This window comes from Martes martes (genome assembly GCF_963455335.1).
Source record: "Martes martes genome assembly, chromosome: 16".
NCBI classification, from domain to species: domain Eukaryota; kingdom Metazoa; phylum Chordata; class Mammalia; order Carnivora; family Mustelidae; genus Martes; species Martes martes.
Window position 1 is genome coordinate 63,867,401 of NC_137904.1, and position 12,294 is coordinate 63,879,694.

General features: G+C 68.4%; 1 protein-coding gene across 2 annotated transcripts in view; it reads left to right on the top strand.

The window, feature by feature from the left end:
* Positions 1-12,294, top strand: part of BAHCC1 (BAH domain and coiled-coil containing 1) — a gene marked incomplete at its 5' end in the record, with an annotated part of 56,247 nt that overhangs the window by 37,483 nt on the left and 6,470 nt on the right. The window contains 13 exons of one of the 2 annotated variants that reach the window (XM_080826024.1): positions 189-397; positions 563-721; positions 969-1,147; positions 1,285-1,687; positions 2,198-3,010; positions 6,791-6,990; positions 7,113-7,249; positions 7,545-7,673; positions 9,688-9,805; positions 10,425-10,716; positions 11,491-11,673; positions 11,775-12,076; positions 12,168-12,275. In XM_080826024.1, the coding sequence (XP_080682150.1) occupies positions 189-397; positions 563-721; positions 969-1,147; positions 1,285-1,687; positions 2,198-3,010; positions 6,791-6,990; positions 7,113-7,249; positions 7,545-7,673; positions 9,688-9,805; positions 10,425-10,716; positions 11,491-11,673; positions 11,775-12,076; positions 12,168-12,275 (3,232 nt within the window). The remainder of the gene's footprint in view (positions 1-188; positions 398-562; positions 722-968; positions 1,148-1,284; positions 1,688-2,197; positions 3,011-6,790; positions 6,991-7,112; positions 7,250-7,544; positions 7,674-9,687; positions 9,806-10,424; positions 10,717-11,490; positions 11,674-11,774; positions 12,077-12,167; positions 12,276-12,294) is intronic. The other variant, XM_080826025.1, reaches the window with a different exon arrangement.

Genomic DNA, 12,294 nt, shown 5'->3' on the forward strand with positions numbered 1-12,294 from the left:
CTTTCCCACCGCTGTCAGGGCCACGGCTGGGATGGAGGCCCCCGATACCAAAGCCCACCTGATCCCGGGCTGTCCCCACGAGGCTCCAAGCCCCTCCCTCCAAGGCCGATGTCGACAGGACGGGGTGGAAGGGCCGGTTGGGTGGCCCGTGGCCATGCTGAGCCCCCGACGCCCCCCGTGACCCACAGAGACAACAAGGACCGCCTGGAATTCTCCCGGATCCACCCGTCGGGCGGCTGCCCCGGGGACCTGGCCCCTCACCTCATGATCGCAGGCGGATCTTCCCTGCAGACCGGCCAGCTGGGTGGGGACCCGGCCTCCCACCCGCACCCCGCCCACCCTCCCTGGCTGCCCCGCACCCGCAGCCCCTCCCTGTGGATGGGGGGCCATTCCTACGGTCAGTGCTCCGACGGCAAGCAAGGGGGCAGTCCATGGGCGTGGGGCAGGGCCAGCGTGGGGCTGAGCGGCCCTTGGCCTGGTGCGGGAGGCCCGAGAGCTCAGGGCCTGGCCGGACTGGGCTCCCCACTCCACTCTGCCTTACCGCTGTGACTTGTGTCCTCAGGCCTCGGGCACCCTGCCCTGCACCAGAACCTGCCCCCAGGCTTCTCCACCTCCGTGCCAGGCTCCATGCCCTCCGTCTTCCCCCTCTCCCAGGACAGCCCTGCACAGCTCGTCATCCTGCCCTCGGAGCCCACCCCCCACACCGCCCCCCACGCGCTTGGTAAGAACCTCCTGGGCGGGCTGCCTGAACATGGAGGTGTTGGAAGCAGGTCTGAGGCAGGGAGCAGCCCACAAGGGGGACGGGGTGGCGGGGCAGGCCCCCGGCCACCGCCCGGGAAGCAGGCGGGCAGGTAGAGGAGCTGCCAGGGAGGAGGGATGGGGTGGGGGTGGGGGGCGCCCAGGTGGCTGGGGGGCTGCCCGCATCCCACCCTTGCTGGGTCTGATGGCTCCTCTGGCCCTGCCCACAGCCGACGTCATGGACCAGGCCTCCTTGTGGCCCCCCATGTATGGGGCCCGGGGCCCCGCCTCGCACGTGCAGGCCCCCAGCCAGCTCCCAGTGTACTCGCGGTCCCAACTCCTGCGGCAGCAAGAGCTCTACGCCTTGCAGCAGCAGCAGCAGCAGCAGCAGCGGGCGGCCCCCCTCCAGGTACCCGCTCCGTGCCGCACCCAGCGGGGACACAGTGCTCCCTCCCTCCCTCCCTCTGCCGCAGCGCAGCCCCACAACCACCCCCCCCCTCCGCACTCCTCGGGATGACGCCCTGAGCCTCTCCCTCACCCCGACAGCGGAAGCCCGAGGACCATCACCCGGAGCTGGAGGAGCCCGCCCAGGAGAAGACCCCCAAGTCTGCCCACAAGCCAGTTGCCTTAACCCCCACAGCCAAGGGCACCCCCTCCCCGGCCAGCGTAGGCCCTGCTAAGCTGTCCCCTTGCTGCCACTCGCCTACCCCGAAGCCCCCCGCCAGCCGCCCCACGACACCGCCACGCCCCAGCGTCCCGTGCACTTTATCTCTCTGCCCCTCGGGCAGCCCCGGGCCCAGCTCCAAGCTGCGCAGCTCCGAGGTCACGAGTGGGGCGAGCCGGCGGGCTGGAGCCGACCTTAGCACGTTGGAACCAGGTGAGAGCGGCGGACGCTGGGCTGACCTTGGCCTGCCCCCTTCCACTCTGAGGCCTCTTCCCACTTCTGGATGTGCAGAGCCGAATTGTGGGACTGCCTCGCGGGGCCCCGGCAGGGGCGCCCTCCGCTCCCTGGGCCCCTGGTAGGGCCCAGGGCGCCATTGCTGTGCTCTGTTCTCTCTCTCCTTCCCCATCCACGGCCCTTCCGTGGTGGAAACCCTCAGGGTCCCCGCCGTCCCCTGACCTCTCCTCCCCAGTTCCCGGCAGGCGGGGTAGGACGAGGGACGGGCTCTGCTGGCCTGCAGTGGGGGCCACCAGTGACAAAGTGCCCAGCGTGCCGGGGACGGTGGCAGGAGCTGGGCCCACCCGCAGGACCGGTTCACGGCCCCGAGTCTGGCTCTCAGCCCCCCTCGATGTAACGTGTTCCCTGTTCCTATCTCACCTCCAAAGGCAGAGGCCGAGAGCGGGCTGGGGACCCTCCCGCTCAGCTGTGAGTCAGGGATCTGAGGCCACCCTCTCTCCAACTAGAACAGAGCCCCCCATGCCCCTGGCTGCCCCCTGACGACACCTGCTCTTTCCACAGGCCTGCCTCCTCACTACACCTGCCCCACGGCCAGCTCGGGCTTCGGCCTGTCCCCCAGCGCGCACTCTCCTGACCTCTCGGACCCCAAAACTATGCAAACTGCAGCCCCCAGGGTCCAGCCTGAGCCAGCGAGGACGTTCCCACCCGGGGAGCTGCCCCCCCGAAGCCCCCAGAGCCCACAGGAGCCGGGGTTGTCCTCAGGGGCCAGGGAAGCCACCCAGGACCTTGCTGCCACCCCCCACCCTGCCGAGCGGGGACCCCTGGGGAAGGCAGCAGACCCCAGCCCACTGGAGGGGCTTCGAGAACTGCGATGTGGGGTCATCCTCGAGGGAGGGGGCCCCGAGGCCGTTGCCCAGGCTCAATCTACTCAGGGAGGGGCAGCAGCGGAGGGGGGTGGGGCGGTGGGGCCGGGGCCCTCGTTGGGGGCCGGTCCCCAGGCCCTGCAGCAGCAGAGAAGCCCCGGCGCCCTCGATGAGGCCCCCCCTGGCAAGCAGCAGGCCCCCAGGGAAGCCAGGTCAGAGGAGGGGACTGAGTATCAGGAGGACGAGCCGGAGGAGGAAGAGGGCCAGGGGTCAGCTCGCAGGAGCAGCCACCTGCCCAGGGCGCTCCGGGGCCTGGATGCCCTGGTCGCAGCCACCATCGACCTGGGGGACCTGCCAGGCATCGGGCCGCGGGACCCACAGCTTGCCGCTGCCCCGGGGCCCCCACGCACAGCCCCTTCGCCCTGTCGCTCAGGGACTCACGGGATTGCCCTGCTCAGTGAGCTGGCGGACCTGGAGATCCAGCAGCAGAGGAGGGAGCCAGCCTTGCAAGGTGAGCACCGCCTGAACCTCCGGGAGCCTGCTAGGGCCCAGGGTCGGACTGTGGGCTTCAGCTCAGCTGTCCCACCGTGGGGCCCCCACCGTTCCCCACCCCAGGCCCCGCCGGCAGCTGTTGGCTGGGGACAAGGTCCTCGGCTTCTGGGACGTCAGTGACGTCCCCTGACCATGGTGTTCACGGTGCCCTGGGGGGGACTCAGGGGTGTCCCGCAAGGATGCCAAGGCCGTCAGGGGGCCGGGTGGCTAACTGGGAAAGCAGCGATGGTTGTGTTTTCCTCTGTAGGCATTCAGCCCTGACCCGCTCCCACGCGGGCCCAGGGGAGGTGGCCTGAGGCTGATCACACTGTCCCCAGGCCTTGGACCCACATGTCCCCCGCAGTTTCCCCAGGGCTGGGGGCTGGGGTGCTGGTCCTTCCTGCCCCAGGGTCGACCTGCAGGTAGAGAGGCTCCTGGGCTCCCAGCACCTGGAAGAACCCCAGGGCGCAGGCATAGGGCCTTGTGCCAGCCCGCGGGGAGCGTCGGACCGGAGCCCGTGGGGTCCCACGCAGGCCAGCAGACCCTCCTTCCCACCTGAGCAGGAGCCTCGAGGGGCCCCTGAGGAGCCTCCCTCCTGGAGGGAGCACCCCCAGCCAGGCACTGCGCCCGTGGTGTTTACAGAAGGAACCTGCCAGAGTTGTCCGGGCTTGTCCGCTCGTCTCCCTGACACATAACTCTCCCCGAGGCCCGTCGCCGGCGCCTCCAGTGCCGCCGGGAGGAGAGCCGACACTCGCAGAGGCCGTCTCCCCAGAGGCCTCGGCGTCACTCTTCCGTCCGCCCAGACGGGCTGTCCACCCAGCTGGGATGTCCACCCACAGCTGTGCCGCCGGCTCCCCGCCAGACCCCACGGAGGGCCTCGCTTAGGGCTGGGGGCTGCAGGGTGCGGCGGGGGCACCTGGACAGGCCTGGAGCCCCCTGTGCGCTGGCACAGGGAGCCAAGCAGAAGCCGGGCGCGGTGTGTGGCCAGCCCGTCGGTGCACATGAGCGCCTGCCGGACGGGCGCCCATTCACTGAGTGAACGCTCACGTGGAGGCCACGTGCGGCCCAGCGTGGGCGCTGCCGCTGCGGCCGGGCCAGGTGCCCGTCACCTTGTGCGCAGACCAAGGGAGACGCGGTGGCCACGCCTCCACTCCACCCAACCCCCTGCTGCTCCCAGACCCCTACCTCCCCTGCTGGAGCCCTCAGACCCCCACCCTCCTTCCCCTCCTGGACCCCAGACCCCCGACCCCCACTCTCCCCTGCTGGAGCTCCCAGACCCCACCCTCCCTCACCTCCTGGACACCCCCAGACCCCCCACCCACCCCTCTTCCCAGTCAATGGCCAGCGTCCGCACTCTCGGAACCAGAGCCGTTCCCTGTGAGCACAGTGAGCGCCTCGCCTGAAACGAATCAGATTAGCTGTATTCTCAGATGACCGGGGGGATTCATAGAGGGTTAAAGTGGGAGAAATATTTCCCTGAAAGCAAGGCCAAGAGGGACAGCAGAGTCTCCTGCCCCCTCCTCCCCAGAGGGGACGCCCTGAACTCCCCCTCGGCCAGGCATGGTATTTGATGAAAGTCCCCAGGGGCCCCTGGGAAGCGGGGGTGAGGACGTAACCACGTTGGCAGCTGGACTGTCGTGGGGGCGGGGGCTCAAACCCCAAGCCGTCGGCTCGTGGGCACCCTCACTGGCCAGGGTGCACAGACCCCCTCCAGCCCCACCCAGCAGGCCTCAGCTGCAGGATGCTTGGGCTGCCCCCACCTGGGCTCGGGTTGGGGGAAGTGGGCGGGTAGGCGGCCAGGCCCCCAGACCTCCCTACCAGAGCCATCCCAAGGGACTTGGGCCCCACACTGAGCCCTGGGAGCAGGAAAGGGGTTTAGTCGGCAGACGCTGTGTCTGTCTGGCCTCGGGGGGGTGAGGCCTGCTCGCCAGGGCCCGGCCCTGAGGCTCCCAGCAGTTCTTCTCTTGGAGGCACCGCCTGAGCCTCCCATCCTCCCCGGAATTTCGGAAGTCCAGTCCTGTCCCTCCCGGAGGGTGGATGTCCCTTTTTTCCTGAGTGAGCCTGAAACCAGGTGACGCTGAGCCAAGATCCCACCCTAGAGCCCACTTTGTACGGGTCTGCTGACCTCCACGCTCCTCCCCTGCTGCCTGGCCCTCACCCCTGTCCTGGCGGCCCCCTACCCCCCACCGCCACCGACCCCATGAGACAGGACAGCAGCGGGAATCCTGAGCCTCCCGCCCCATCTGTGCCTGCAGGGTGTGGTTTGAAGCTGCGAAGAGCCCTCCCCAGCCCATCTCCCCACACGCACCGGCCTCCCAGGCTCACCCGCGGGGCTGTGGTCTCCACAGGCCTAGTCTGGAGGGTGGGTTGGGGCCAGCGGGGGTGGGGGTGTGGAGCAGAGGGGCTTCTGGCTGCCACAGTGACCCCAGCAGATCTGGGGACCTGGCGTGGGACTTCTAGCTGATAGAGGGCTTGGGGATAGCCCTGTCCTGGCTGCTGAGGGAGCCAGCGCCCCTCAGCCTCCCTCTGGCTCCCATACCCGGGCACCTCTGATGTCACAGCACTCTGAGCGCCCAGGGACTCCCACGGCCGTCCGCGGCTCACACCCAGCGGCCAGAGGCTGGCGCTCCCGGCACCCGCCTGGCGACTCTGTCCTGTTGCTGAGGCTCACTCTCCCTGCGGCGCCGTGGCGGTGGCCATGACCGGGCCATTTCCCCTGGCACACAGCAGGGATCTCACAGGCGGTGCTTGAAGTGGGGTGTTCTCCCCGCCCCTCATGCGTCTTCTCGTGCATTCCTCTCCTACATCCGTGTGGCTCATGGTGTCTCACTCTCTGATTGGCTGTGATCGGCCCATCTTCACTGTTTAATCTGATGATGGAATCACGTCAGATTGGGCCCCACGGTTGGCCCGTGTGGGCGCCGACGTGTTCCCGTCACGGTGGGACCCTTCCTGGCTCTCCGGAGGTGTCCCAGGGACACCTCCCCTGCCCCTGGGACCCGCCGTTTCTCGGAGAAGCCCGATCCCTGTTCTGGTGGGATGGTATTAGAAGCCAAGTTCAGGTGTTGGGGTGCTCACTGCAGCTGGGGTTTTGCCCCTCGGAGGTTTTGCCTCTCAGAGGGCAGAGTTATATGTCCTGAAAATCACAAGTACCCTCAGACAGCTTCCATTCCCAGGCACCCCATCTGACCGCCCAGGGCTCCCCCCAGCTGGCCCCTTTTCCCTGGCTGTGGCTCCTCGTGGGGTCAGCCTGCCCCTGTGTGCCTGACTCCCCATCTCTGCCACCAGCCTCCCCTGTCCTGAGTCCGGGCTCCGGGCCTCTCCACTGGACAGATGCTGCCCTCCACGGGCTCAGCTCCGACCCTGCCCTGGGCCATTCCTCTCTGTCACCCCACTCATCACCGGGCAGAAGCACATAAGCACTCTCTGTCGGAAGCATAATAAGCCGGTCCCTTGGTGCGTGAATGCTTCGGGCACTGCCCCTAGGTCTGGGCCATCTCAGCTGGCCTGACCCACAGCAGCCAAGAGAGATGTCCCCCCACCTCCTCGGAGCTGAGGTAGGGGCTGCTGGGGGCCTGGCCCTGTGCCCGTATCGTGGCTCCCAGCCGCCTCACCCTGGTCCTCAGTCCCCACATTTTGGGGAACTGGACAGCTTGAAGGGTCTGGGCCAGGACGAGATGCGGGCTGACATCGAGAGCCTGTCCAAGGGGCAGTATGTGCCTGCCGCCCACACACACGCTGACCCTCGTGTCCCCTGCAGAGGAAGAGGACATGCTGGCGTTTGACCTGCGGCGCCTGGCCACGCTGGCCTCGGCCTGGTCCCTGGTGGAGGCTGCTGGCCTGGACAGCCCGCCGTCCTGCGCCCAGCCCCCGGCTCCCGACCCCCGCAGGGCACCCACACTCACCCCCCGCATGCAGATCCTGCAACGCAAGGACACCTGGACCCCCAAGACCAAGCCTGTGAGTTGGGGGGGCCCAGCTGCCCCAGGGCTGGAATCCCAGGGGACCCCCGAGTCTCCCCCCACCACTGGCCACCCCCATGTTGGGGACCGAGCCCGGCTCACGGTGCACCTGCCCAGCAGGTGTGCCCCCTGAAGGCCGCCATCGAGCGGCTGGACACGCAGGAGGTGGAGATGCGCGTGCGGCTGGCAGAGCTACAGCGGCGCTACAAGGAGAAGCAGCGAGAGCTGGCGCGCCTGCAGCGCAGGCATGACCATGAGTACGGCCAGGCCGGCGGGGGAGGGGGCACGGTGGTACAGTCCAGGGCCCCCGCCTCAAGGTCAGGGAGCCCCTGCGGGTGCCGACCTAGACTGCAGGCTGGGGTCTGGGGCAGCCCCCAGACACAGTGGAAGGAAGGATGAGGAAGCAGCCCGTGCATGGAGACCTGGCTCCCTGGGAGGGCCTGCCCTGCCCCCGTAGCCCTCCAAAAGGCCGGTGCCCCCTGCACCCCACCCCACCCCCGCTGGGGAGTCAGGTGGGTGCCAGCCTCTGACCGCCCGTCCCACGGCCTCCAGGAGAGAGGAGAGCTCGCGCAGCCCCGCACGGCGAGGGCCCGGCCGGCCGAGGAAGCGCAAGTACTCCAGCCTGCTGTCCCCTCTGCGTCCTGGGGGCCAGCTCCCCAGGGGCGACGGCAAGAAAGTCAAGTAAGTCCTGGGTGCGTGTGCGGGCAGAGCAGGGCGCTTCGGGCCGGGGTGGGGCCGGTGTGCCCTCTAGGCCCCTCTTTGCGCCCCCTTCGCAGCTCCCCCGAGGACCCAGCCCCTTCCTCCCAGAACTCTAGTCCCGGTGAGTGTCCAGGGAGGAAGCCCGCTGCAGGCGTCACCTTCTTCCCGATGCTGTGCTCGAGGCTCGCTGCTCCCTGCTTCCTCTCGGAAGCCCCAGAGGGCCTGGAGCACAGCCACACCCGGTCCACACCCCTGGCCGTGGCCTTGCCCCCACAGAGCAGCCTCTCGGGCTGCCCCGTCTGACGCCGCTGGTCACGCCCTGCACTGCTCACGCTGCGGCGCCGTGTTATTACCCATTACCCGCCCGGCGCACTCGTTGGCACGCTCCCGGGCCGGGCATAATTGTCCTTCTCGGCTACAAATTGCCTCTCCCGGCAGACCTATTTGCATAAATCCTACGAGCTCCTGCAAAGCCGATTGGCGAGCGCGTGTGCGCCCTGCATCAATCCTGATGATTTGGTAATAATAGTTAAATCGGCACTAAATGGTTTCTTCAATTAAGACAGAGGCAAAAAATTAATCTCAGGGCTTTATGTCACAAAACATTAGCAAATGCAGGGAAGGTTACGGGGAGGGGGAGTCCGCCCGCCCGTGGGCAGGGGCGGGGAGAAGCCGCCTGGCTGGGGCCTCCCCAGCCATCCCTCCCCCTTGCCCAGGTGCCACTCAGCAGGGGACCCCCCAGAGTTTCTGCTCGCGGACCAACTAAAGCCGTTGGGAGCCCTGGCCAAGGCGGAGCCCACGAAGGCCGGGGTCTGGCCAGGGGCCCTGTCAGGGAGTCCCCGTGAGGCTGCCCCATGCTTTCCCAGGGCCCCCATGGCCCTGGGCCCCAGCCCTGGAAATCCCATCCTGCTCCTTGCACTGCGGCCACGTTCTCCGCTGACCCACGAAGGCGGGTCCCAGCTAGAGGGTAGCAGCGTCAGGACAAGAAGGGACACAGCATCCATGACCCTCTCTTCCCAAGGATCAGGGCTCCTGCCTGAATCTGGGGCTTCTACTCTCTCTCTATCCTGCTGCGGGGCCTGGCCCAGCACTGCTTGCCGGCAGTGGGGACCGAGCAGGAAGCAGAAGGTCATGGGTGGGAGTGGGGGGCAGCATCACTGGATGGCCGGCTTCCCGATTGGCTGCCTCTCTAGGCCCCCAAAAGCCAGGACCCTCAGCCTCCCTCTATGACTTCTCTTCATTACCACCCTGTGAGTGGGGGATGGGGCGGGGGTCAGGCCCAGCCCCTCAGGCAGCCAAGCTCCCAGCCCACACCTGTGGGGCACTGGGACACAGACCTGGTGTCAGCTGCTTTCCGGGCCCTGTCTGGGACATATGTAGAGTGCAGGGTCCCCTCCCTCCAGACGTGGAATTAAGGACAGGGGTGTGAGCCCGGCAGTTGGGGTCCCTGGAGGCTGGGAGGCAGAGCCTGGACGTGAGTTTCTCTGGCCACTGGGCCCCATTGTCTTCCTGGCAGTGGCCAAGTTGGAGGGAGGGGACCCCACTCTCAGGAGCCTCTCTAGCTCCCTCCTTGTTCTTAAGTCTGGGGCAGGTGGCCTTGGCACTCACCGAGGGCCAGGCCTGGGACACGCATGGCCCCACCCCAGGCTTGCAGAGGGCCACAGTAGTTACTGTCCCCATTTTCCAGGTGTGAAGACTGAGGCCACAGCTCGATCACGTAGTGGTCCAGCAGGCCTCAGAGCCCTGGCTCCTGAGCTTGGGCTGCCCTCCCTGGTCAGCGAGCGGAGGCCCTGGCCGGGAAGCAGAGGGCTCAGCCCCTGGGACCACCCAGCAGCCGTGCGTGTACTCACAGCCCAGTCCAAGAAAGAAGCAGAGCCCATGTGGGGGCGGGGCAGGGTCTCTTAGCTGCTGCCACAGGGACCTTCGGGCGGACGGGGCCGGGGGGCCAAAGCGGGCTGGCATCGGACCCATGTCCACCGACACCCCATCCCCCCAGGGCAGTGCGGTCCAGCCTGAGCCTGCTGTGTGCTGAGCTGCGGGGCAGCGACGGGCCCCCGAAGAAGCAGAGCCGACTGGAGGCCGGTGTCTACGCGGGCCTGCAGCCGCCGTCGGGGGTGAGCACTGCGGCAGCCTCCGGGGGCTCGGGGGCTTGGGCAGGCAGCTGCAGGCCACATACCCACCCCGTGCCGGCCCCCAGCTGGGGTCCCCCTGCCAGATAAGGAAGCGGAGGCCTGGGGAGCCGCAGGTAGCCGGGTGTGGCTCCGGCCGCTCGTGTGTCCCCCGCGTCTGTGTTCCCGTGGAAAGAAAAAGACTGTTCTGGGTTCCAGGCTCCAGCCGTGACGGCCCGTGTTGTCCACGGTGACTGGGGCGCTCCCTTGCGTAGTGGGCGGCCTCCCTCGGGGGCCTTTCTCGCGCTGCCAATGGGCCCTTCCTCTGAGCGCGGGGCACCCCCCGTCCCACCCCCCATTTCAGGGCCCTGAGAGGGACAGGTGAGACCCCTGGGCCCGTGGGCTCCCTCCCCCATCGGGGGGGGCGGTCTGGGGGTTGCTGCGGAGTGGGGGATGGGTAGGTTCCAGTGGCGAAGCCCCGCGTCCCAGGGCCCGGCGCCCCCTTGGCCTTTGGAGGACAGGACCCGGGAAGTGCGGCTTCGGCGCCAACCCTGGCAGAGGGGCGGTGGCCGGCGGCAGGGTGGCGGCTTGGGGCGGGGGCACTGACCCCTGCCGCCCTTTCTAGGACAAAGTTCGCTGCAAGAGGGGCAGTGGGCAGGGCGAGCTGGCGTCCGCCGCGGCCCACAAAGTGACCCAGCTGAAACCGAAGGTCAGGACCAAGGGGCTTCCTGCCGGCCTCGGCCCCTTCAGGCGGAAGGAGGCTGCCCCCGGGGGACGCATCCGGAAGAAGCTGTCCCGAGGCAAGACGGCCAAGGTGCCCGGGGCAGCCCGACACGCCCAGCCCGAGGCCGGCGGCGCCAGCAGGGAGACGCCCAAGTTCCCGGCCCAGGCAGCGGTGGCCACGGCACAGGAGGCAGGCAAGTCGTCGGTGTGAGGGCCCCAGCCAGGAAGTCGGCTGCGGTCCCCCGGGGCCTGGGGGAGAGGGCCGACGGCTGAGACGGCCTTCAGAGCCGGGTCAGGACCTCTGAAGGGTGCAGGACGCGGGGAGAGCCTTACTGCAGCTGCGGGGGAAACAGCCCCCGCCCCAAGGCTGAGCCTGGCGGCTCTCTGCAGGGCCATGGGGAGAAGGAGGCCCCCGGACACATCCTGGACAGGGGCTAAAAATAGGCCTTCCTCCTGCCGAAGGCTGCTTTCCTGCAGTGTCCGGCCGGCCTGACCTGGAGGGCTGTCTGGCCCCCAGCAGAGCCACGTGTCCAGGGACAGGCGCCTGCGAAGATAAATGCTTCTGCCCCACCAGGCCTTGCCCGCGCCCTCCGCGTTCTCGCCTGAGAAAGAGCAAAGGGAGGGGAGAGGAAGCAGGAAACAGGAGGCCAGTTAGGGGAAGGGGCTGCTCTGGGGAGGGGCATCCCCAGGACCAAAGGCGGGCGCCCTGCTGCTCAGGGCAGAAGAAAGGCAAGCAGAGGCCGGGAGAGGAAGGTCAAAGGGCCCACCCTCCCCATCCTGGAGCAAACACCCTCCCCAGATGCCTGGCCCAGGTGCCTCTCCCCTAAAGTAGTCCCAAGGGCAGCAGGGACGGCCCCCTCACCGCCCCCCGACATAGCCTTGTGCGCACAGACCATCGGGCCCCCCGACCCCACCCCGACATGGCATGGCCCCAACGCCGAGTCATCTGAGCCCTCGGCCTCCCCCAGGCTGTGGCTATGACAGCGAGAACTGCGAGAGGTTCTTGGGGACAGAGGCACCCCCCAAGGAGCCCGGGCTGACGCTGCATGCGGGGGCCGGCGTGACCATGCTGGGACCCTCCCCCTCCTCTGTGGTCAAGATGGAGGCCAACCAGAAGGCCAAGAAGAAGAAGGAGAGGCAGGGCTTGCTAGGTAACCAGGAGGCACGGGCGGGCCAGGGCTCTGCCTCGTGGTGGGGGGAGGTTCCCAGCCTTGGGGACCCCTGTGACAGCCGCCATTCCCCCCCCCACCAGGGGCCTGCCGCCTGTCCAGCCCAGACAGCGAGGTCAAGGTCAAGAGGCGTGCGGTGAAGACCAAGGTGGGCACCAAGCTGGAGCGCGCCCCAGGGCGCAGGCCCCTGGGCGCACCAGGCAGGAAGAAAGCCAAGGGCAAGGCCAAAGGCAGCCTCCGGACAGACCCGGGGGCCGCAGCCGGCAGGGACGCCCTCTTTAGCCCCGCCCGGGCCTTCGCCTGCCGCGAGGAGGGCAGCAAGCTGGCCAGCGAGCGTCTCAAAAGAGCCACGCGCAAGAGCACGATTCTCCAGCCGGGGCTGAGGGTGAGGGCCGCGGGCTCCCTGGCGGTCCTGGGTGCCGTGGGCCGGAGGCCGGTGCCACGCTGACCTCATTCCTTCCCACCCGCCCCAACAGCGGAAGAACGGGGCCCTGTCCATCGCGCTGTCGCCTCGCAACGCCAAGGCCATCCTGGGGAAGGGCAGGAAGGTAGGCACGGTGGAAAGCGAGGCTGTGGGCCAGCAGGTAGCGTCCCCACCCCCCG